General features: G+C 39.2%; 1 protein-coding gene across 1 annotated transcript; it reads left to right on the forward strand.

The window, feature by feature from the left end:
• The first annotated feature begins 664 nt into the window (after positions 1 to 664).
• LOC147557286 (uncharacterized) lies at positions 665 to 14,608 on the forward strand. The gene is made up of 2 exons (XM_086658446.1): positions 665 to 1,389; positions 11,872 to 14,608. The coding sequence occupies exon 2, from the start codon at positions 13,724 to 13,726 to the stop codon at positions 14,339 to 14,341; it is 618 nt and encodes a 205-aa protein (XP_086514572.1). The 5' UTR covers positions 665 to 1,389; positions 11,872 to 13,723; the 3' UTR covers positions 14,342 to 14,608.
• Positions 14,609 to 24,620: the final 10,012 nt, after the last annotated feature.

Below are 24,620 nucleotides of genomic sequence, written 5' to 3' on the forward strand. Positions count from 1 at the left end.
ATAAAAATTATATCTGCCAATTTTCGTGGTGTTTGGGCACCTCCTCCTTAGGGAATTGAGAAAATACCAATAGTTGCTATTTTCGACTATTTCCCTAAATCTTATTCTAAAGGGTGTTTTAGGAAACCTAAAAGGAGGTGGATTCTTATTAGGGTTCTATATAAACACTCTTAGGGCAGAGAATAAGGTGTGGAATTTCTCTCTAAGCTTTCTTACTCTACCACATCAAGTAGAGAGGAGAAAGTGAGCTAATTCCCATTAACTATCTATCTAGTCAAGAAGAAAGGAGTTCTTCTTTTCCAACCACCATTGGTCTGCTAGCTATACAACAAGGTGGGAGATCAAATTGATTGCTCGTGTCCCAAGTAGAGGAGCTACACTTGAAGCTCTTGGTCTTCTTCAATCAATTCAACTAGTTCGAGGGAAAAGCGATTAAGGTAATCTACTATCTCCATTAGATTAATTACTAGTTTTGCATGTGATCCTGGGAATACTAGTGTAGACATTAGATGTCATATTTCCGCTATAAACACTAGTATAAGGGTGTAAATCCCAACAGTGGCGTCAGAGCCTCTTGCCATTAACTAGTTTTTGCTAAGAATCAAACTAATTAATATGCTTAATAGTTTGAAAATTGAGTTTATAAAAGTATTTTAAAAGATGTTTTTAAAAGTATTTTAAACTCATAATTTGATGGGATTCAATAAATTTTCAAATTGAGAATCAAATTGATGATTAAAAGTGTTTTAAAAGACTCAATTTCATTGAATTTCAAACTAATCCATGCTTGATTATGTTGATAGTTATATTTAAAAAGGTTTTAAACATAAAATTTGATTAATTATGAATTGGATTCAAAGATTTTTCAAATTGATTTCAAAATTGTTCTTTGAAAAATTTCAAAAACCTAGATTTTGATCCAAAATTAGTTTGATTAAGAGTTGTTTTTAAATTTTGGAAACTTTTGAAAAACAAAGATTTGGAATTTTAGAAGTGTTCTAAAAAGAGTAGTTTTGAGTTTGGGAAACTCTCAAAACAAATTTGGAAAAATTTAAAAAGTTTCTAAAAGTTTTGAAAATTTTAGAAGTGTTCTAAAAGGGATTTCAAAAATTTAAGAAAAGTTTTAAAATTGGAAAATAGCAACTTAAAGTTGCATAAGAAAAAAAAAAATTTCTTTTTGGAAACTAGGGTTTTGAAAAACCCTGGTGTCCGGCCAGGAAGCTTCCTGGCCGGACCAGAAGCTCCTGGATGCGTCCTCTGGACGCGTCCAGAGCAGCTGCTGAGACGCGTCTTGAAGACGCGACCAGCAGCTGCGACAGAAGCTTCTGGACGCGTCTTGAAGACGCGTCCAGAGCAGCTACTAAGGACGCGTCTTGAAGACGCGTCCAGGTCGCGTCTAAGACGCGACCAGCAGCTGCGAAGGAGCTTCCTGGACGCGTCTAGGACGCGTCCAGAGCACTCGACCAGACGCGTCTTGGAGACGCGTCTGGGAGGTTCTGGGTGTCTCGGACTATTCCGAGACACCTAGTGCTGGTCCGGTCCAGTACCAGACACGTCTAGAACGCGTCTGGTACATGGACTAGCGTCCTGGCTCCGGCCAGGACGAGACCAGGCCTTGATAGGCCTCGGCCAGGACATGCTGGCCCTATGGGCCGTGCTATGTCCGGACCTTGTCCGAGCCCTTTTTTGGGCTTGGGCCGGGACTTGTCTAGGACTTGTCCCGGGCTTTTTCGAGGCTTTTCGGACCACGAAAAGGGACCATCATTCGAGTGGGAGTTTTTGCCAAAATTTTTTTCCGATTCCAACCAAATAATTCCAAAATCAATCCGGGCCATCCAAGAGCCCAAAACGGATTTCTCTTTAAATTGATTTATGAAATCATTAAGAATCGAACCAATATTTTTTCCGAAATTGACCCGGGCTTTCTCGAGCCCAAAACGGAGTTTTTCTAAAAGATGATTTTAATCATAAAACATAAAACCGGAAAGCACCATTAGTTGAATTCTTCGAATTTAGACTTAAGGTAATGTGACATGTGATGTCAACAAAAGTATCTCCCAAGATAATCATGCATATATAATTCTTAGCCTTGATATATTATATGATTGCATGTGATGTGAATGCGGGAAACTAGTATGGCCATAGATTTATTTCCTTATTCTTGTTTTAAGCACGGATGGGTGCATGCTTTGTAATTAATTTTAATTTCAAGTTTATACGATCTGCGAATCGTTAGAGTCTTGTAATTAGAGTTTAGGGTCTATGAGTCCATTGAAGAAACTCGAGGATGAAATCCAAAGGCGAGTGGGAGAAATCAATGGAGGTTCAAAGATGGCGATCCAAGACGAACCAAAAGGCGAAACAAGAAGAAAACCAAGGGAGATTAGATCTTCTAGGTTAGGGGCCATACTAGGATCCATGTCTGCTTGATTTACTTTCTCGCGCGCATTTACTTACTTATTTACGCTTTATGTCGTGGATGTTAGTTAGGCTAAATAGTTCACTATAACAAACGCCAGACTAGCGTAAAAGTCCCCAAAAGTAATCTTGAGTAATCGCCTATCCAGATTAAGACACTCGTTGCGCCCTTGTTCGAGGAAGGTGGGTCGGCCTTCTCAGAGTACCTCCTCTACCTTGGGACAATGCGGGTAGGCCTATAGAAGAGGCCTACACGTCTAAATGGTTCTACTCAACGAGATCATCAAGAGCGTCTTGGATACTCGAGGCAAAAGGATAGATTAGTCATTCATTAATGAAATCTATCAACCAAGAGTCATAAGGTATGATCAGTGAAGTAGTTCACTCACCCGGAACGACGGAGTCAAAGGGTAGGGCCTTCGTCCGTTTTACTTCGAAGAACTGGGGTCTTGGAATCACTTATTCAATCGGGGACGTTTTTTTATTGAATAATGTGGGAAAACTAATGTTTTTCAAAAACGATAACGAGTTTTAAAACTTTGCCATTTCTTTTATGTAGTTCAAAGATGACAAAAGATATTTTCAACTTCCGCTCACTTCTCGACAAGGAGAAGCTGAATGAGCACAACTTCCTTGATTGGGAAAGGAACCTAGGAATAGTTCTCAGGATGGAAGGAAAGCAACATGTACTAGAAACTCCAATTCCTTTATTGGATGATAATTCGACTAAAGAAGAGATAGATGAAGAAAGGAGTGTGCGGAAAAAGGCCGAGCCCGTAACTTGCTTAATGCTAGCAACCATGGAACCGACTCTGCAAGAGCAGTTCATAGACATGGATGCTTACTCCATGATGCGACAACTTCGGGAAATGTTCCAGAAACAGTCGAGATTGGAGAGGTTTGAAACCTCTAAAGCAATTATGGACATGCGCCTTGAAAAGGGAAAACCAGTTGGGCCTCATGTTCGCCAAATGATCAGGCTCATAGGCAAGCTGGCTAAACTAGGTTTCCCTTATAGCCAACAAACGGCTACCGACACTATCCTTCACTCCCTCCATAGTGGTTTTAATCAGTTTAAGATGAACTAAAACATGAATGGATGGGATAAAACGTTGGAGGAACTTCATTCTATGCTTCTAACAGCCGAAAAGGACGTCGCTATAGTGGAGACTAAGAAGGACGTTCTTATGGTACAAAAGGACAAAGGGTTCAAGAAAGGTGGAAAACAGAAGAAGAAAACCGCGTCAAAAGGTAAAAGCAAACGAATTGCCAAACCTAAAGACAAAGGTCCTCCTCCTGACACCAAATGTTTCTACTGTGATGGCAAGGGCCACTTGAAAAGAAACTGCCCTAAGTTCTTGGAGGACAAAAAGAATGGAACAGTAGCTTCCAATTCAGGTATAAACAGTTAACTTATCAAATACTGTAAAATTCCCAAATTATGGTATGTAATACCTAAAATTGCCCTTTCATTGTGAATGTACAGGCGCAGCTGGGAACTGAGTATTTGGCTAAGGAAGACAAGATCCAAGAGGGAGCAGAAGCCTCGACTGCTAAGGATGCTGAAAGGGATCGAAGTCTACTTTAGGCACTATTCTAGATTAATCGTTTTTCTAGTTTTTTAACATCATCTCTGTACTAAGTATTATGGAGAATCAATAAAGAATTTTATTTCTAAATTGAGATGTTAATAAGTGCTAAGTTTAACAAACTATACCAAAAGATTCTAAACTTGGTCAAAAACCTATAAGATAGGTTCATCCCAATCGAAAGGGATGAGGACAACAAGTCCACTATAACCAAAACATGAATCAAACTGACAAGAAAGAAAGCCTTGAGTCAAAAACAGAGATTGATCTTCAAACGTACTTCTAACCTATCCATATTTGGAGTGTCCAAAAGGATTAAGATGAAGAACACGAATCAAACTCTATCCTCCAAAATCCATTTAGTCTAGACATAGCTTCTCACAAAACTACCAAAATTTCGTCTAACAGCTAAGCTTGTAAAAGCATTACAAAACTAGCTAATATCTGATATAATAAACATTATATCTGCCAATTTTCGTGGTGTTTGGGCACCTCCTCCTTAGGGAATTGAGAAAATACCAATAGTTGCTATTTTCGACTATTTCCCTAAATCTTATTCTAAAGGGTGTTTTAGGAAACCTAAAAGGAGGTGGATTCTTATTAGGGTTCTATATAAACACTCTTAGGGCAGAGAATAAGGTGTGGAATTTCTCTCTAAGCTTTCTTACTCTACCACATCAAGTAGAGAGGAGAAAGTGAGCTAATTCCCATTAACTATCTATCTAGTCAAGAAGAAAGGAGTTCTTCTTCCAACCACCATTGGTGTGCTAGCTATACAACAAGGTGGGAGATCAAATTGTTTGCTCGTGTCCCAAGTAGAGGAGCTACACTTGAAGCTCTTGGTCTTCTCATAAGCAATTGGAAAGGTTCGAGGGAAAACTAGCGAACAAGGTATTTATCTTTCTAGTTTTAATTAATGATTATCATAGGTTTATGCATGTGATCCTGGGAATACTAGTGTAGACATTAGATGTCTTAATTCCGCTATAAACACTAGTAGAAGGGTGTAAAACCCAACAGTGGCGTCAGAGCCTCTTGCAATTAGCCTATCTTATCTAAGTTTTGGACCAATTCCATGCTTTCCTAGATAGATTATTGTGTCAAAAGATTTCAAAATTTGTTCTTGAAAAGAGTTTCAAAACCTAAAATTTTGATCCAAATTGGTTTTATTAAAAGAGTTGTTTTTAAGTTTTTGGAAACTTGTGAAAAACAAAATTTGGAAACTTAGAATTGTTCTAAAAAGAATTTGAAATATTTAGAAGTATTTCAAATTTTGGAAAAAGCAATTTAAAATTGCAACACAAAAAAAAAAGGGGAGACTATTGAGTTTTTTAGAAACTCAATAGGTCCGGCCAGGAAGCTTCCTGGCCGGACCAGTAGCCTGGAGGACGCGTCTAGTAGACGCGTCCCAGATTACTGATGGACGCGTCTGAGGACGCGTCCAGCTGCTCCAGCGTCTTGGAGATGCGTCTGGGGTCCTGGGTGTCTCGGACTATGTCCGAGACACCTAGTGCTGGTCCGGTCCAGCACCAGATGCGTCTAGGACGCGTCTGGTGCTTGGACTAGCGTCCTGGCTCCGGCCAGGACGAGATCAGGCCTATTGGCCTCGGCTCGGACATGCCGGCCCTATGGGCCGTGCCATATCCGGACCTTGTCCAAGCCCTTTTGTGGGCTTGGGCCGGGACTTGTCTAGGACTTGTCCCGGGTCTTTTCAAGGCTTTTCGGACCACGAAAAGGGACCACTATTCGAGTGGGAGTTTTATCCAAATTTTCTCCCAAAATTCCAATCCAAATATTTCTGAAATTAACCCGGGCCATTCAAGGCCCAAACGGAATTTCTCTTTAAAATCAAATTTTAAAATCAAACCAAGACACAACATTAGTCTAATCTTTTGATGTAGACTTAAGGTGCGTACATGACATACGGATGTCGACAAAAGTATCTCCCGGATATACATGCATATATAAATGATAGCCTTGAAATATATTATATGATTGCATGTGATGTGAATGCGGAAACTAGTATGGCCATAGAATTTATTTCTTATTCTTGTTTTGAGCACGGATGGGTGCATGTTTTGTAATAATTTTAATTTCAAGTTTACACGATCTGCGAATCGTTTGAGTCTTGTAATTAGAGTTTAGGGTTTATGAGTCCATTGATGAAACTCAAGGAAGAAATCCAAAGGCGAGTGGGAGAAATCAATGGAGGTTCAAAGACGGAGATCTAGACGAACTAAAAGGCGAAACAAGAAGCAAACCAAAGGAGATTAGATCTTCTAGGTTTGGGGCCATACAAGGATCCATATGTGCTTGATTTACTTTCTCGCGCGCATTTACTTACTTATTTACGCTTTATGTCGTGGATGTTAGTTAGGCTAATTAGTTCACTAAAACGAACGCCAGACTAGCGTAAAAGTCCCTAAAAGTAATTTTGAGTACAGTGCCTATCCAAATTAAGACACTCCTTGCGCCCTTGTTCGAGGAAGGTGGGTCGGCCTTCGCAGAGTACCTCCTCTACCTTGGGACATTGCGGGTAGGCCTATAGAAGAGGCCTACATGTCTAAATGGTTCTACTCAACGAGATCAGCAAGAGAGTCTTGGATACTCGAGGCAAAAGGATGGATTTTACACTAAACATGTAATCCATCAACCGAGAATCATATAGTATGATCAGTGAAAGTATTCACTCACCTAAATCAATGGGAATTAAGGGCAGGGCCCTAGTCCGCTTAATCCTTGAGAGATGGGATCTTGGAATCGCATTATTCATCTAGGGACACGTTTTATCTTGAATAATGTGGCAAAAACTTAGGACTTTTTGCAAAAATTATCGAATGTAATACTTAGCAAAATCCTTTTTCTGTTTCATGTAGTTTTACTATGGCAAAAATCAATCTTTTCAACCTATGTTCAATCCTTGATGAGGACAAATTGAACATGGATAACTTCCTTGATTGGGAAAAGAGATTGAGAAGTGTTCTCAAATCTACAAACAAGGAAAGCGTACTGGATACCCCTATTCCAAAAATAACTGCGAACTCAAAGATTGAGGAACAAAAGCAGGCCAAAAGTATCCGGATGAAATCAATTTCAGTAACTTGCCTTATGTTGGCAACCATGGAGCCTAATCTTCAAAAGAGATTCAGGAAAATGGATGCGCATACAATCATCCGTCGATTAAGGGACATGTCCCGAAACAAATCACGGTTGAGGAAGTACGGAACTTCTAAGGCAATCCGGAGAGGCATTGGAATGTCTGAATCAAAGAAAGAACTTCAACTGATTCAAAAGAACAAAAGGAAAAAGGAAGGAACTCACGATTCCGACCAAGGTATCTATGTTATCGAAGTTAACTTAGCAAATACATTTGATTCTCAATCCTGGGTATTCGATACCGGATGTGGTGCTCATATCATTTATGATGTGCAGGGCCTTAAGGGAATCAAGTATTTATCTGGAAGGGAGCTTGTCCTACGAGTAGCAAATAGAGCAACAGTTGCTGCGAAAGCTGTAGGAACTTTCAGTCTACCTCTAGAAACTGGTCTAGTTTTAGAACTTCATAATTGCTATTATGTACCCTCTATTTCTAGAAACATTATCTCTATCTCAGAATTAGACAAAGAGGGATATCACCTATTAATAAAAAACCATCGTTGTTCTTTATACAAAGGTGAAATGTTTTATACCAGTGCTAAGCTATACAACGGTCTCTATATTACGAATATTGAGAACGAAGTCTTCAACATAGAAACCAATAGGCTACGGTCAGATGATTCAAATCCAAGTTACCTTTGGCATTGTCGTTTGGGTCACATTAACATGACACGCATGAAGAAGCTACATGAACATGGACTTCTAGGTTCGTATAATTTAGAATCATATGACACATGCGAATCATGTTTAATGGGTAAAATGACGAGGTCTTCTTTTAAAGGAAAAGGAGACCGAGCCAAAGAACCCTTGGAACTCATACATACGGATGTATGCGGACCAATGAGTACTCCGGCGAGAGGTAACTATGGCTACTTCATCACGTTCACGGATGACTTCACTCGTTATGGTTACATATACTTGATGAGGCATAAGTCCGAATCGTTTGACATGTTCAAACAATTTCAGAACGAAGTAGAGAATCAACTTGGCAAGAAAATAAAAGCCATTCGATCCGATCGAGGTGGTGGATATTTGAGTCAAGAATTTGACGATCATCTTAGGAGTTGTGGTATAATATCTCAACTCACTCCGCCAGGAACACCCCAGATGACTGGTGTTTCTGAAAGGAGAAATCGCACCTTATTAGACATGGTTCGATCTATGATGAGTTTAGCAAATCTTCCAAACACGTTCTGGGGGTATGCTCTAGAAACGGCTGCTTTCACACTTAACCGAGCTCCGTCAAAAGCTGTAGAAAAGACGCCATATGAGTTATGGTTTGGAAAGATTCCAAAGCTGTCTTTTCTCAAAGTCTGGGGATGCGAAGTTTATGTAAAACGCTTACAAGGAGACAAACTCGCACCTAAATCAGACAAATGTCTCTTTGTGGGCTATCCAAAAGAGACAAGGGGTTACTACTTCTACCACGAATCTGAGAACAAAGTGTTTGTTGCTCGAGATGGTGTCTTCCTTGAAAAGGAATTCCTTTCCAAACAGACAAGTGGGAGAAATGTAGATATCGATGAAATTCGATATGAGCAACAAATAAACACAGATATAGAAATATCAAGAGGTTTAGCGGCTCCTATCTATACACATAGTATGGAAGAGGAGAATGAGGTCGAGAGAGTACCTCCCGCTCAAGTCGAATCAAATTCGCAGGAGACATCTCAAATAGTTGAGAACACTCCAAAAGTTGCTCAGGCCCCTCGTAGATCTCAAAGGCTCCAGGAATTATCTCAGAAAACAGATATCCTACTATTAGAAGATAATGAGCCGAGTACCTACAACCAAGCTATGACGAGCCCCGACTCCGAAAAATGGCTAAAAGCCATGAGATCGGAAATGGATTCCATGTCAGAAAATCAAGTATGGAACTTGATCGATTTGCCCGATGGAGCAAAACCAATCGGATGCAAATGGGTTTTCAAAGTAAAAACTGACAAGGACGGAAACGTTAGCGTTTTCAAAGCTAGACTCGTGGCAAAAGGATACAAACAGATTCATGGCATAGACTATGATGAAACCTTTTCACCTGTCGCAATGCTTAAATCCATTCGGATCATTCTAGCAATTGCAGCTCATTATGATTATGAGATTTGGCAAATGGATGTCAAAACCGCCTTCCTGAACGGACACTTGGAAGAGGATGTGTACATGACACAACCCGAAGGTTTTGTAGATTCCAAAAATGCTGGAAAAGTTTGCAAGCTTAAGAAATCCATTTATGGACTCAAGCAAGCAAGCCGGAGTTGGAATCTTCGATTCGACGAGAAAATCAAAGAATTTGGATTTCTCAAGAATGCAGAAGAATCTTGTGTTTACAAGAAGGTTAGTGGGAGCGACCTAGTTTTCTTAGTCCTTTATGTCGATGACATATTAATCATAGGAAACAATATTCCGATGTTGGAATCAGTTAAAGACTGGCTTCGGAAATGCTTCTCTATGAAGGACTTAGGGGAAGCAGAATACATATTGGGAATCAAGATCTATAGAGATAGATCAAGGAGGATGATCGGACTTGGTCAAGAAACTTATATAGATAAGATTCTTCAACGGTTCGAGATGACAAACTCCAAAAGAGGATTCCTTCCTATGTCACATGGTATGGTGCTTAGCAAAGATCAGTGTCCTAAGAGTCCTGATGAGCTAGCACACATGATGAAAGTACCCTATGCTTCGGCAATAGGATCAATCATGTACGCCATGATCTGCACTCGCCCAGACGTCTCATATGCTTTGAGCATGTGTAGCCATTACCAATCAAATCCAGGCCAAGCGCACTGGCACGCCGCCAAGAATATCCTAAAGTACCTGAAAAGGACTAAGGATCATTTCCTGGTATATGGCGGGGAAGATACACTAAAAGTTGTAGGCCATGTGGATGCAAGCTTTCAAACGGATAGAGACGACTTCAGATCACAATCTGGGTTCGTCTACTGTCTGAATGGAGGAGCGGTATGTTGGAAAAGTTCCAAGCAGAGCACAGTTGCAGACTCTACCACTGAAGCAGAATACCTAGCGGCCTCGGAAGCTGCAAAGGAAGGAGTTTGGATCAAGAAGTTCCTGATAGAACTTGGTGTCGTACCTGGCATGGAAGAGGGCGTGACTCTCTATTGTGACAACAACGGAGCTATAGCCCAAGCCAAGGAACCAAGAGCGCACGAAAAATCCAAACATATCCAAAGGAAGTACCACTTGATTAGAGAAATCATAGAAAGAAAAGATGTGGTAATTTGCAAGGTTCATACGGATGATAACGTTGCAGATCCGTTAACCAAACCGTTACCTCAGCCCAAACATGATTCACACATGAGGGACATTGGTATAAAGCGCATTGGGGAATGGCAACAAATGTAATTTGGATTCATAATAGAGTTTATGTGCCTAATTACTTACATTCGATAAATAAAATAAAAGAAATTTTATTTTGTCCTTAAAATTTGGTTTGGTATTTTAAGAGACAGTCCACACGATAAAGAAAACGCTCCGAGTAGGCTTGTCAGATACGTGATCTGATGAATGAAACCCTACTAAGTGAACTTGGAGTGATTCATTATCAATTCCCTAGTCCAGGTCATTGCATGGACAACAATGACTCACGAAGACTAGTACGGGAGTCGATGGGATAGCGCAGTTTCATGGGCTATAGAAATAGTGTATTCGATTCGACTACGTGAGTGCATAATAGGGATTATACGCTGGAATAACCCTCAACGTGAGAAGTTCATCCAAAGAATGATGAAATCGTCAAACTTCTCACAAAGACAAGATTGAAGAGATTCCTCAAAACATGAGTGCTCAGCTCATCTTATGTAAGGAATATCTGACTTTGGTTCCGTTAAACGCCGTGCCGTAAAAGGAGGTTATAAAGGCGGATACTGGGAAGGACAGGATAGACATGAAGTTGAGTGGGAGCGCAAGAATAAATTATGTCCTCCTAACCATGTTAGGGTACAGTGTCCTCGGGCCACTTGACGAGCAACAACTGAAAATGCATGGCCGTGCTCAAATTGATTAAAAGTTAATCATTTGTTTTGACAGTTGTACTCGAGATCAAGAAAGTCTAAATGACGTGACGTATCAGATGGGATACTAAGTGACATGGAAATCGAGCATTGTACTTGTTCTAAGTCCAAGTGGGAGTCTGAAGGAGTTGAAGGAGATGTCCTTCGACCAAGGTGACAATGCGAACAATTTATCGGATAGGACAATTGATGTGGAAGATCATCAAGTCCGATTGATTTAGGGATCGTAGAGTTGTAGCTAGAGACCAACTACGATCGTCGAATTACGGAGTAATTCGCGGCTAACTTCGATCGGATCCTACAACGAGTTACACATAAGAGTGACAAATTGATCTAGGATATGACTAGTGGGAGTGAGATATAATCATGGGAGTGTCCCATAAACATATCTCATAGGCCTAAAAGGGAATTAGGCAAAGATAGTACAAAAGGGCCAAAAACAGGGTTTTAAAATTGGAAAATAGCAACTTAAAGTTGCATAAGAAAAAAAAAAAAATATTTCTTTTTGGAAACTAGGGTTTTGAAAAACCCTAGTGTCCGGCCAGGAAGCTTCCTGGCCGGACCAGAAGCTCCTGGATGCGTCCTCTGGACACGTCCAGAGCAGCTGCTGAGACGCGTCTTGAAGACGCGACCAGCAGCTGCGACAGAAGCTTCTGGACGCGTCTTGAAGACTCGTCCAGAGCAGCTACTGAGGACGCGTCTTGAAGACGCGTCCAGGTCGCGTCTAAGACGCGACCAGCAGCTGCGAAGGAGCTTCCTGGACGCGTCTAGGACGCGTCCAGAGCACTCGACCAGACGCGTCTTGGAGACGCGTCTGGGAGGTTCTGGGTGTCTCGGACTAGTCCGAGACACCTAGTGCTGGTCCGGTCCAGTACCAGACACGTCTAGAACGCGTCTGGTACATGGACTAGCGTCTTGGCTCCGGCCAGGACGAGACCAGGCCTTGATAGGCCTCGGCCAGGACATGCCGGCCCTATGGGCCGTGCTATGTCCGGACCTTGTCCGAGCCCTTTTTGGGCTTGGGCCGGGACTTGTCTAGGACTTGTCCCGGGCTTTTTCGAGGCTTTTCGGACCACGAAAAGGGACCATCATTCGAGTGGGAGTTTTTGCCAAATTTTTTTTCCGATTCCAACCAAATAATTCCAAAATCAATCCGGGCCATCCAAGAGCCCAAAACGGATTTCTCTTTAAATTGATTTATGAAATCATTAAGAATCGAACCAATATTTTTTCCGAAATTGACCCGGGCTTTCTCGAGCCCAAAACGGAGTTTTTCTAAAAGATGATTTTAATCATAAAACATAAAACAGGAAAGCACCATTAGTTGAATTATTCGAATTTAGACTTAAGGTCCGCAATGTGACATGTGATGTCAACAAAAGTATCTCCCAAGATAATCATGCATATATAATTCTTAGCCTTGATATATTATATGATTGCATGTGATGTGAATGCGGGAAACTAGTATGGCCATAGATTTATTTCCTTATTCTTGTTTTAAGCACGGATGGGTGCATGCTTTGTAATTAATTTTAATTTCAAGTTTATACGATCTGCGAATCGTTAGAGTCTTGTAATTAGAGTTTAGGGTCTATGAGTCCATTGAAGAAACTCGAGGATGAAATCCAAAGGCGAGTGGGAGAAATCAATGGAGGTTCAAAGATGGCGATCCAAGACGAACCAAAAGGCGAAACAAGAAGAAAACCAAGGGAGATTAGATCTTCTAGGTTAGGGGCCATTCTAGGATCCATGTCTGCTTGATTTACTTTCTCGCGCGCATTTACTTACTTATTTACGCTTTATGTCGTGGATGTTAGTTAGGCTAAATAGTTCACTATAACAAACGCCAGACTAGCGTAAAAGTCCCCAAAAGTAATCTTGAGTAATCGCCTATCCAGATTAAGACACTCGTTGCGCCCTTGTTCGAGGAAGGTGGGTCGGCCTTCGCAGAGTACTTCCTCTACCTTGGGACAATGCGGGTAGGCCTATAGAAGAGGCCTACACGTCTAAATGGTTCTACTCAACGAGATTAGCAAGAGAGTCTTGGATACTCGAGGCAAAAGGATAGATTAGTCATTCATTAATGAAATCTATCAACCAAGAGTCATAAGGTATGATCAGTGAAGTAGTTCACTCACCCGGAACGACGGAGTCAAAGGGTAGGGCCTTCGTCCGCTTTACTTCGAAGAACTGGGGTCTTGGAATCACTTATTCAATCGGGGACGTTTTTTTTGAATAATGTGGGAAAACTAATGTTTTTCATAAACGATAACGAGTTTTAAAACTTTGCCATTACTTTATGTAGTTTTAAAGATGACACAAGGAAACATGTTCGACCTTGGAACGTACCTAAGGAAGGTGTTAAACGAAAACATCCATGAAGGAAGGAATCGGGAGATACTTTAAATATTGGATGGAGAGTTTAAAAACAAGCTAAATGTCTCAGACTATCCATTTTCAAAATTGGATTTTTTGACTGCTAAGGAAACAGAGCATCAAGAGGATGATCAAAAGAGGGCAGAACCAGAATCAATGACTTCTCGGTTGTTATCAGCCATGGAGGCTACTCTTAACGAGAAACCTCTGAACATGGAAGTCCCCTCCATCACTCCGAAAACTGAGGATTCAATCCGAAGCAAAGCGAGAGTGGAGAGGTTTGATGCAACCAGTAAATTATTGCGTCTGCGCCTCGAAAAAGGAAAACCAGTAGGTCCTCATGTTCGGCAAATGATAGAACTCTTTGCTAAACTAGAAGAGCTGGGTTCTCCTGTTAGCCAATCGGCGGCTAATGACATGATCCTCTATTCACTTCATGAAGGGTTCAATCTATTTAAGATGGAATATGCGATGAATGGATGGAACAAGCCTTTAGAGGAACTTGATGCAATGCTTCAGGCAGCAGAACGACTAACAATGGACTTGGAGCCAAAGAATAAGATTCTTGTGGCTCAAGAGAACAAGAGGCAGAAGAAGAAACCCGCGTTAAAAGGAAAAGGCAAACGTATTGCTAAACCTCAAAACAAAGGTATTCAATCTACGTCAAGATGTTTCTACTGCAGTAGCATAGGCCACTGGAAAAGAAACTGCCCTAAGTTCTTGGAGGACAAAAAGAATGGAACAGTAGCTTCCAATTCAGGTATAAACAGTTAACTTATCAAATATTGTAAAATTCCCAAATTATGGTATGTAATACCTAAAATTGCCCTTTCATTGTGAATGTACAGGCGCAGCTGGGAACTGAGTATTTGGCTAAGGAAGACAAGATCCAAGAGGGAGCAGAAGCCTCGACTGCTAAGGATGCTGAAAGGGATCGAAGTCTACTTTAGGCACTATTCTAGATTAATCGCTTTTCTAGTTTTTTAACATCATCTCTGTACTAAGTATTATGGAGAATCAATAAAGAATTTTATTTCTAAATTGAGATGTTAATAAGTGCTAAGTTTAACAAACTATACCAAAAGATTCTAAACTTGGTCAAAAAACCTATAAGATAGGTTCATCCCAATCGAAAGGGATGAGGACAACAAGTCCACTATAACCAAAACATGAATCAAACTGACAAGAAAGAAAGCCTTGAGTCAAAAACAGAGATTGATCTTCAAACGTACTTCTAACCTATCCATATTTGGAGTGTCCAAAAGGATTAAGATGAAGAACACGAATCAAACTCTATCCTCCAAAATCCATTTAGTCTAGACATAGCTTCTCACAAAACTACCAAAATTCCGTCTAACAGCTAAGCTTGTAAGAGCATTACAAAACTAGCTAATATCTGACGCAATTTCTTTTAAAAGAAATTTGGGCTTCTTCCATAACTAATCAAGAGAACAAAGTGTTTGTTGCTCATGATAGTATTTTTCTAATAATTAGCACACCTAGTAGTCTGTGAGAAAACACTAATTATTAAAAGAATAAGTGGGAGAAAAGTACAAGTCGATTTAATTCGATCATGAGAAAAATCATGGAGGGTCATGAAGAACAATCATGAAACTTGTACAAGTCGATTAAATTCGACCAAGACATTGCATGGACAACAATGACTCACGAAGACTAGTACGGGAGTCGATGGGATAGTGCAGTTTCATGGGCTATATGAATAGTATATTCTATTCGACTACGTGGGTGTGTAAAAGGTTTATACACTGGATAACCCTCAAATGAGAAGTACATCACTCGTGATAAACGTCAATACTTCTCATAAAGACAATTGGAGAGATTCCTCAAAACATGAGTGCTCCACTCATCTTATGTAAGGAATGCCCGACTTTGGTTCCGTTAAACGCCACGCCGTAAAAGGAGGTTATAAAGACGGATACTGGGAAGGACAGGATAGACATGAAGTTAAGTGGGAGCGCAAGAATGGATTGTGTCATCCTAATCACATTAGGTACAAAGTGTCTCAAGGCCACTTGATGAGTAGCAACTGAAAATGCGTGGCCGCGCTCAAACGGATTAAAGTTAATCGTTTGTCTTTTACAGTTGTACTCGGATATCAAGAAAGTCTGAATGACGTGACGTATCAGATGGGATACTAAATTGACACGGGAATCGAGGCATTGCACTTGTTCTAAGTCCAAGTGGGAGTCTGAAGGAGTTGAAGGAGATGTCCTTCGACCAAGGTGACAATGCGAACAAATTGTCGGATAGGACAATTGATGTGGAAGATCATCAAGTCCGATTGATTTAGGGATCGTAGAGTTGTAGCTAGAGACCAACTACGATCGTCGAATTACGGAGTAATTCGCGGCTAACTTCGATCGGATCCTACAACGGGTTACACATAAGAGTGACAAATTGATCTAGGATATGACTAGTGGGAGTGAGATATAATCATGGGAGTGTCCCATAAACATATCTCATAGGCCTAAAAGGGAATTAGGCAAAGATAGTACAAAAGGGCCAAAAACAGGGTTTTTGGGCCTAGACCGGTTCGGGTACTTCTAGGACTCGATTGGGCTGAATTTTGGAGGGTTAGTTTCTGATATAATAAACATTATATCTGCCAATTTTCGTGGTGTTTGGGCACCTCCTCCTTAGGGAATTGAGAAAATACCAATAGTTGCTATTTTCGACTATTTCCCTAAATCTTATTCTAAAGGGTGTTTTAGGAAACCTAAAAGGAGGTGGATTCTTATTAGGGTTCTATATAAACACTCTTAGGGCAGAGAATAAGGTGTGGAATTTCTCTCTAAGCTTTCTTACTCTACCACATCAAGTAGAGAGGAGAAAGTGAGCTAATTCCCATTAACTATCTATCTAGTCAAGAAGAAAGAAGTTCTTCTTCCAACCACCATTGGTGTGCTAGCTATACAACAAGGTGGGAGATCAAATTTGTTTGCTCGTGTCCCAAGTGGGGACAAGAAAATTGTTGCAAAACACCATTGTCTGAAAAAAAAAATTTAAGAGAGGAAGAAGTGAACTCTCCTCCCCCATCACTTTGGAAAACTTTTAAAATGGTTTGAAATAGGTTCCCCACTAAAGTTTTAAAATTTTGCAAGCAAGCAAAAACTTGAGACTTTTGTGTTAAAAAATATAACCATGTAAATCGAGAGTAATCATCAACCAACACCAAAAAGTAACGAAAACTAGAGTTAGAAGAGACTGAAGATGGACCCCATATGTCAGCGTGAACTTTAGAAACGTGAGAGGAAGAACGAATAGTAGATAAATTGAATGGTAACTGATGGTGTTTCGATAGAACATAACTTTGACATTTATTAATTGAATTAGAAATAACATAATCGGAAAAGGCAGAGACAACTTTGGACACAATCCTAGAATGGCGATGACCTAGGCACATATGCCAAACATCCCCTTTTATTTTAGATCCTAAAAAGCAGAAATTCAAAGACCTAGAAGTACGCCCTTTGGCTGAAAACACCGAACCCAAACACTAATAGAGGCCGTCTTTATTGATGCCGTGAAGAAGAAGCTTCCCCGTTTGTCGATCCTGGACAAAAAAGGAGGAACGGTAAAAAATCACATAACAATCGAAGTCCTTTGTCAATTGAGAGACGGACAATAATTTTTTTTGTTATTGTGGGTACCTGAAATACATTTTTAAGCATAAAAGGAGAGGAGGGAGAACCTAATAGGTAGGAGGGCTGATTGACGAGCAAGGCTGTAGAAATGGAGGAGGCCTCAGAATTTTGTTGCTCCTGAATTCTCATTTCTTGATTAAAAAGTAATGGAATCAACTGATTAAAAGTGGAAAGAGTGTCTCTTGTTTCCATAACAAAGCCATAATATTCCGATCCCAAACCACGGAGAGTATGAAGAACAAGCTCTATGTCTGGAATCGGATGGTGAGAGGCTGCCATAGAGTCGGAAATTTCTTTTACCTTACCGACATAATCGGCCATAGAGAGAGAGAGAGAGAGGCCTTTTGAATCGTTTGGTAGTTGAGACTTCCTTGCTGTATTATTTTGAGCCGAGAAAGTGGATGATAAAAAAGTGTAAAGCTCCATAGCGGTTTCAAACTCCGGAGTCTGAGAAAGCACCAAAGGAGACAAGGTGGTGTTGATCCAACTGATGATAGTTTGGTCCACCTTTGTCCATTGTGTGAACGCCGGATTCGGATTCGGAATATCAAATTGACTACTGGAGTCAAAAATAAATGATGGAGGAGAAGAAGCAGATACATCAAAGTGAGAGAATAAGTCATGTGATTTCATAATAGGAAGAATATGTTTCTTCCAAGTCAGAAAGTTATACAAGAGGAACGAGATTTGTAAGAGAGGGAAAAGGGATGGTGGGAGTGGTCAGCAGTATTGTAGCAGTGGGCAGAGGTCCTGTGGATCCCATCAGCAGTAGAGAGTAAGAGAAGAATAGAAAAAATTTATTAGTTTTCAACCTAAGCTTTTATACCATGAAAGTGTATGAATCTCCCATACCTCTTATTAAGGTTGGGTATTGTATTAATAATTACAAATGGATCAGTACAAGTAAGATCTCAAAGATATTCTAGGAAATTCAAAATTTAAAGAGCGAATGGATGAAAGATCAAAAATTGGGCACAAAATAAGAGCCCAATCCAAACTCGGACAAAATTGTAAAGCAGGTCCAATGCGTCAGACCAGGAGATGAAATGTCCGGAAAGTCCTTATTCTTTTCGAAATTTACGAAATTGCCATCAAAAAGTTTCCCAGAAAAGCGAAAATTTCTGAAAAACTAGCTGACACACCAGGCTGTCAGACAGTGTACTTTCCACATATTTACAACATTGCCACCGAAAAATTTTTGGAAAGCACGAAATTTTTTGAAAAATAGTCTGACGCACTGACATCAAACCTTGTACTTTCCCATAAAATTACAGAATTGCCATTGCAAAATTACCAACTTGCCATTTTCATTTTTTTTCCAGATTTATTTCTTTTTTTATTTTCTCCCACACATATTTCTCTCTCTAATCTCAACAAATTTCTCTCTCCAATCTCAACAAATTTCCTTCTTTTTTCCAGATTTATTTCTTATCTCTTTAAAATTAAATTTTCCTCATTTTCTATAGTTTTTCATTGATTTGTTCTCATATATTCTGTGTAATGGGAATTTGGTTATGTACTAGACATTTTTGTACTGGGAAATTTTCTTGTTTTCTGGAAATTGTCTTGTATACCGGGTATTGTTCTGTGTACTCGGAATTTGGTTATCCACTACACATTTTTGTACTGGGAAGTTTTCTTGTTTTTTGGAAATTGTCTTGTGTACCGGAAATTGTTCAGTTTAGTGGGGATCTGGTTATGTACTAGACATTTTTATACTGGGAAATTTTCTTGTGTACTGGAAAGTGTTTTGTTTATTGGAAATTTGGTTATAAACTAGACATTTTTGTACTGGAAAATTTTCTTGTTTTCTGGAAATTGTCTTATGTACCGGGTATTGTTCTGTGTACTCGGAATTTGGTTATGTACTAGACATTTTTGTACTGGGAAATTTTCTTGTTTTCTGGAAATTGTTTTGTGTACCGGAAATTATTCAGTTTATTGGGAATCTGGTTATGTACTAGACATTTTTATACTGGGAAATTTTCTTGTGTATTGGAAATTGTTTTGTTTACTGGAAATTTGGTTCTGTACCAGACATTTTTGTAGTGGAAATTTTCTTGTGTACCGGGAATTGTTCTGTGTACTGGTCAACTTTAAACCAATTTCTTTTTTTTGTAACCAAATCTTTCCAAAATGTAAAACAAAATAAGAATGTGAAACAAATCATTCCAAAACGTGAAACAAAATAAGAATGATGAAGAAGATCTTGGATGTACTGGTCAACTTTAAACCAAATATTTCCAAAATGTGAAACAAAATAAGAATGATGAAGAAGATCTTGGATGTATAAATCTAGAAAGATCTGGAAACAAAATAAATTAAAAAAAAATATAAAGATGAAGAAATAAATAAATCGATTGAAAGAGATGAAGGAGATAAATAAGAACATAAAACTTTTACAGAGAGAAAGAACTGGAAACTTTGATGTTTTTAGAGATTGAAAAAGATGGAGAAGATAAAATGTGAAGCAAAATAAGAATGATGAAGATCTTTGGATGTATATATAGGAACAAAGAAGGAATTGAAACAGAATACAATGGGCGGGATCCAAAAAAAATGGCCGAAATTTCGTCAAAAATGGCGCCATTTTTGAAATTTCAAAAAATCTGAATGTCTTTCTGTTGTGACGTCATATACGGGAAACTAATCAATTCGCTGTCTCGCGTCAGAGTGTCAGAAAACTGGGAAATATCCCGTCCAAGGGCAAGAAGGGGAGGAAAATAAAATAAAATCAGGAAATAGTACTGTTTTCTGACATTTGGACCTGCTTCACATTTTTGGCCAAAAACGGATTGGGCTCTCATTCTCCCCCCCCCCCCCCCCCCCCTTCAAGGTGAAAGGGACTTAGAAGGACTTTCAGCTTGGACTTCAACTCAAGGAACTTTGGTGAGGAAAGAGCCTTGGTGAAGATGTCAGCAGGCTGAGCAGAAGACTTGATACATTCCACCTTGAGTCGACCAGAGGAGACCAATTCTCTAATGAAATGAAAATCTATTGCCAAATGTTTCATTTTAGAGTGAAACACAGGATTAGAGGCAAGAGAAAGAGCTGAAATGTTATCACACCATAGAGTTGGAGTTGATGAGAGGAAGAGATGAAGATCCTTGAGAAGATTACAAACCCACACTGATTCAGCTGCACATTGTGCTAAACTTCTGTACTCTGCTTTTGTGGAAGATCTTGCCACACTTGATTGCTTCTTAGCAGACCATGCTATAGGATTAGGACCAGGAAATAATATATAACCCCCAGTAGATTTGCTAGTAGATAAGTCACCAGCCCATTCTGCATCTGAGAAGCCAGTAAGAGATATATCCCCTTTTTTTAAAATGAGACCTTGATGCAGAGAACCTTTTAGATATCTAAGAACTTCTTGACTGCAGCCAGATGATTCTCAGTTGGGGATTGCATATGCTGACAAACTTGACTCACAGCAAAACAAATATCTGGTCTAGTCCATGTTAAGTATTGTAAGGCACCAACAAGAGATCTAAAAGAAGTGGGATCAGCTAGTATAGGACTATCATTAGGATAGAGTTTTGATCCAACAGTAGCAGGAAAGGAACATGGTTTAGCACCAATCATATCACTTTTCTTTAAGAGATCCAAGGTGTATTTGGTTTGAGTAAGGTTGAGGCAATGGGCATCCCTCTTAGCTTTTAAACCCAAAAAATAGTGAAGATCTCCTAAATCTTTCATGGAGAAAGATGTACTTAATTGATCAATTAAGGACTTGCAGGCTGATGTAGAGTTGTCAGTAACAAGCATATCATCTACATAGATCAGAACAATAGTGAGAACCCCATTAGAGTAACTTATGAACAAAGAAGAATCTGACATACAAGTAGTGAATCCCAATCCCAGAAGAGCATCCATTAGAGACCATTGGAAGAATCTGACATACAAGTAGTGTTTTCCCCTCTTTGTCTTTTTGTTTTCTAACCCTTGGATTGTATTTAATTCAAATCTAAGCCTTCCAATTTCAACAAACCAAACCTCAACCACTTGATATAACAGCAAATCTGGGCCATTAAGAGGGGAAAAATACCCTCCTCCCTTATTATATAGATGAGGGTGTAACCTGTGCCCGTAGGGCACGAACAGTAATTCCAAACGATATGTAAGGATTTGTGTTTTTCTCTTTCAAATTGACATAGCAAATTGACAGCGAATATAGACAAAAAAATCGTGTTATATCAAATGGTTACTTTAAATACAACAATTAGTAACAACCCATCTCTTAGGTCATGTTTGACGCGCGATAATGGCGTGGGAATGGAATGTGATTCCCGGGATCACATTCAAGATCATTGTTTGGCTTGCGGGAATGGTGTGGGTCCGGGAATGTGCTTCCCTCAAAAATGCGCAATAACAAACCCAGGGGGGAGGTGGGTTTGTGATTTTCATTCCCCCAGAATCACATATATTAATATTTATTGACAAATATATCCTTAATAAAATATTGAATTACCAATTTTATTTTTTTGTAGGATCTGGTATTAATAAGTATTATTTATGTTTATGAACAAAATTTAATTTTATATAAATTTTTATTTAGGTTTACGAACAAAATTTTATTTTAGGCAAACTTTTATTAAGATATTTATTTATTATCTTTAAATTCTAACACTTTGATGTATCATGTTATTATTTCATATCTACGAATTTGAAAAAATAATACTGATTTTAATATATTACAAAGTTGATGTGTATATTTTATGCTAAAAAAAAGTTGATGTGTATTTTATGTAGTTTAAGTAAGGGTAAAAATGAACTTTTAAAATTATTTACATTCATATTCCTATACGAATCAAACACCTAATTAGGAATCAAATTCCCATTCCTGGTCGACCCAAACATCAAACTACAGTAATCTGATTCCCAGGAATCACATTCCATTCCCCGCGCGAAACATGGCCTTACATCAATGGTTCCAAGAGAAATTAGGAGACACAAATTATGTGTTGAACACTTTCTCCCCATGTAATTAGTAGATCATGAAAAGGTATTCTGTTTAATTAACACACTATTAGAAGAGCAAAAATTCTATTCATTCTTCATTACCCCGCTTACCTTCTTCAAAAAAAAAAAAAAGAATCTATCTATCCCTCACCACCCATCCGTTTGATGTGGAATCACTTGCGCATATATTTTCTATTTGTTTCACGCTCAAGTGATATGTCGCTACATCAGGTGAAAGACTGGGGTGGAGGCCAAATGAATGGATGAATAGAAATTTGGTTTCAGCCTCTTCTTCAAATAACTAACTACACATGACATGGCAGCACAATTAAGAAAACAAGAAAAAAAGCTACCCATTTGGTAAGATTTTGAAGAAAATCATATTGAAAAAATCAAGGAAGAAGAGAAAGGAGAACAGGAAGAAGTCAAAGGTGCACCGATTAGTGAGGAGGGCGCTTACAACAAATTTTAATTTTGGTGGGGTGCTTATAGAAAAGCCCACTTTGGGTGTTGGTGATAGCAGCGCCTATAGATACTTACCAGCTTTAGAAATAAATTTTGTTTAACTATGACTTGAAATAGTCACACTCTTAAGTTTGACTCAAAATATTGGACCAACCTAACTTCTAGAAAGAAGATAAAATGAATGAAATTTGGAACTTGAGACTTGTTAGCAAAAGCCTCCCCCTAACAAACTATACATTGCCTGACGCCTACCACAGAAATAATTGCTCAAAATATTGGAAAAATGAGAGAAAAGTCCAACATTGAATCCTATCACTCTTATCACATTCAATCCCTTATATTATTTACATTTGAAGAAGTAGTGATTAGTATTGTGTCATCACAAGTATAAGATACGATATGTTGTTAAACAACACACCTTTTTAAGATGGGTGATGCACTAGTAAGTGTGAGAGTAGTCTCACATAAGAGAATGGGTAACTAGCAACCAAGGATATAATGTATAGGTTCTCTCCACTTATAACCAATTGGTTTTGAGTTGGATGACCACAAACTTAACATGGTATCATAACTAGGCCCACACATGACAGGTTCAAAAATCACATGTACTCCACGCGACCCAAAAAAAATAATAAAAAATAAAATAAAAACGTGTTAGACTAACCACGCCACAGTGAAGAAGAGTATCACATAAGAGAAGAGACAACTAACAACCAATAATATAATGATGTGTGGGTTCTCTCCACTTACACCAATTGATTTTAAGTTGGAAGGCCACAAACAAGACCATCTTGTAAGTTTTGGGAATCCAAGATACCCTAATAATTAGGGTATTGATGTATTTATAGATGAAGCTCAAGAATACAAATTACAGACAGACCCTTGAACATAAATTTAAATACATACAAGTATACATAAAGGACTATTACTACAAACGATCCTTTAACACCCCCCCCCCCCCTCAAGCCGAACGCCTATGAAGAAGAGAGAGCTTGAACTTCAAATAACCGAACCTTGTTGACGATAACCCTTTGGTAAATATGTCTGCTAATTGTTCATCTCCAGGTAGAAATTGGACTTTCAATAAACCATTCTTAACTTGCTCACGTACAAAATGGAAATCTATAGCCGTGTGCTTAGTGCGAGAGTGAAGAATGGGATTGATTGCTAGATAAGTAGCACTAATGTTATCACAGTAGATGATTGGTGGAGTACTCGAGTGAAACCCTAGTTCAAGTAGAAGATTCTTTAGCCAAAGTATTTCAGCAGTGGTGTGGGCTACAGACCTATATTCGGCTTCGGTGGAGGAGCGGGCCACTGTGGGCTGGGTCTTGGAGGCCCAGGCTATCAAATTAGGACCGAGAAATACCCCATAGCCAGATGTCGACCTTCTGTCATCTGGGGACCCAGCCCAATCAGCATCGGAATACCCAGTGAGAGGAAGACTCGTGGCTCGCCGGAAAACCAGACCATGATCAACTGAACCCTTTAGATATCTTAGAATCCGTTTAGCAGCCGTAAGATGAGTGGTCGTCAGCGAGCCCATGAACTTTGACACTTGATTAACGGCATAAGAAACATCTGGTCTTGTAAGATTGAGGTATTAGAGAGCCCCCACCAGACTTCTATAATTCATAGGATCAGATAGAGGTATACCATCATTTTTCGATAATTTTGATCCTGTTATTACCGGAGTAGAGACCGGTTTCGAGTCCAATAAACCAAAATGAGTGAGGAGATCAGTTGTGTACTTTTGTTGAGTTAAGATGAGTGCATCAGATGACCTATGAACCTCCATCCCTAAAAAGTAGCTGAGATCGCCAAGATCCATCATTTCAAATTTGTCCTTGAGTTTGTTAATAAGAGACAAAATTTGTGTTGGAGAAGAACCTGTTACTAATATGTCATCAACATAAAGTAATAGGATAGTTAAATCTGTTGACGATCTTAGATAGAAC

Source organism: Eschscholzia californica, unplaced genomic scaffold (assembly GCF_041429995.1).
Source record: "Eschscholzia californica isolate CP2 unplaced genomic scaffold, dmEscCali1.0.p SCAF_2, whole genome shotgun sequence".
NCBI lineage: Eukaryota > Viridiplantae > Streptophyta > Magnoliopsida > Ranunculales > Papaveraceae > Eschscholzia > Eschscholzia californica.

Bases quoted from the DNA above. Each gene is read 5' to 3' on its own strand.
- LOC147557286 (XM_086658446.1), top strand. From the start codon at position 13,724: ATGACTTCTCGGTTGTTATCAGCCATGGAGGCTACTCTTAACGAGAAA.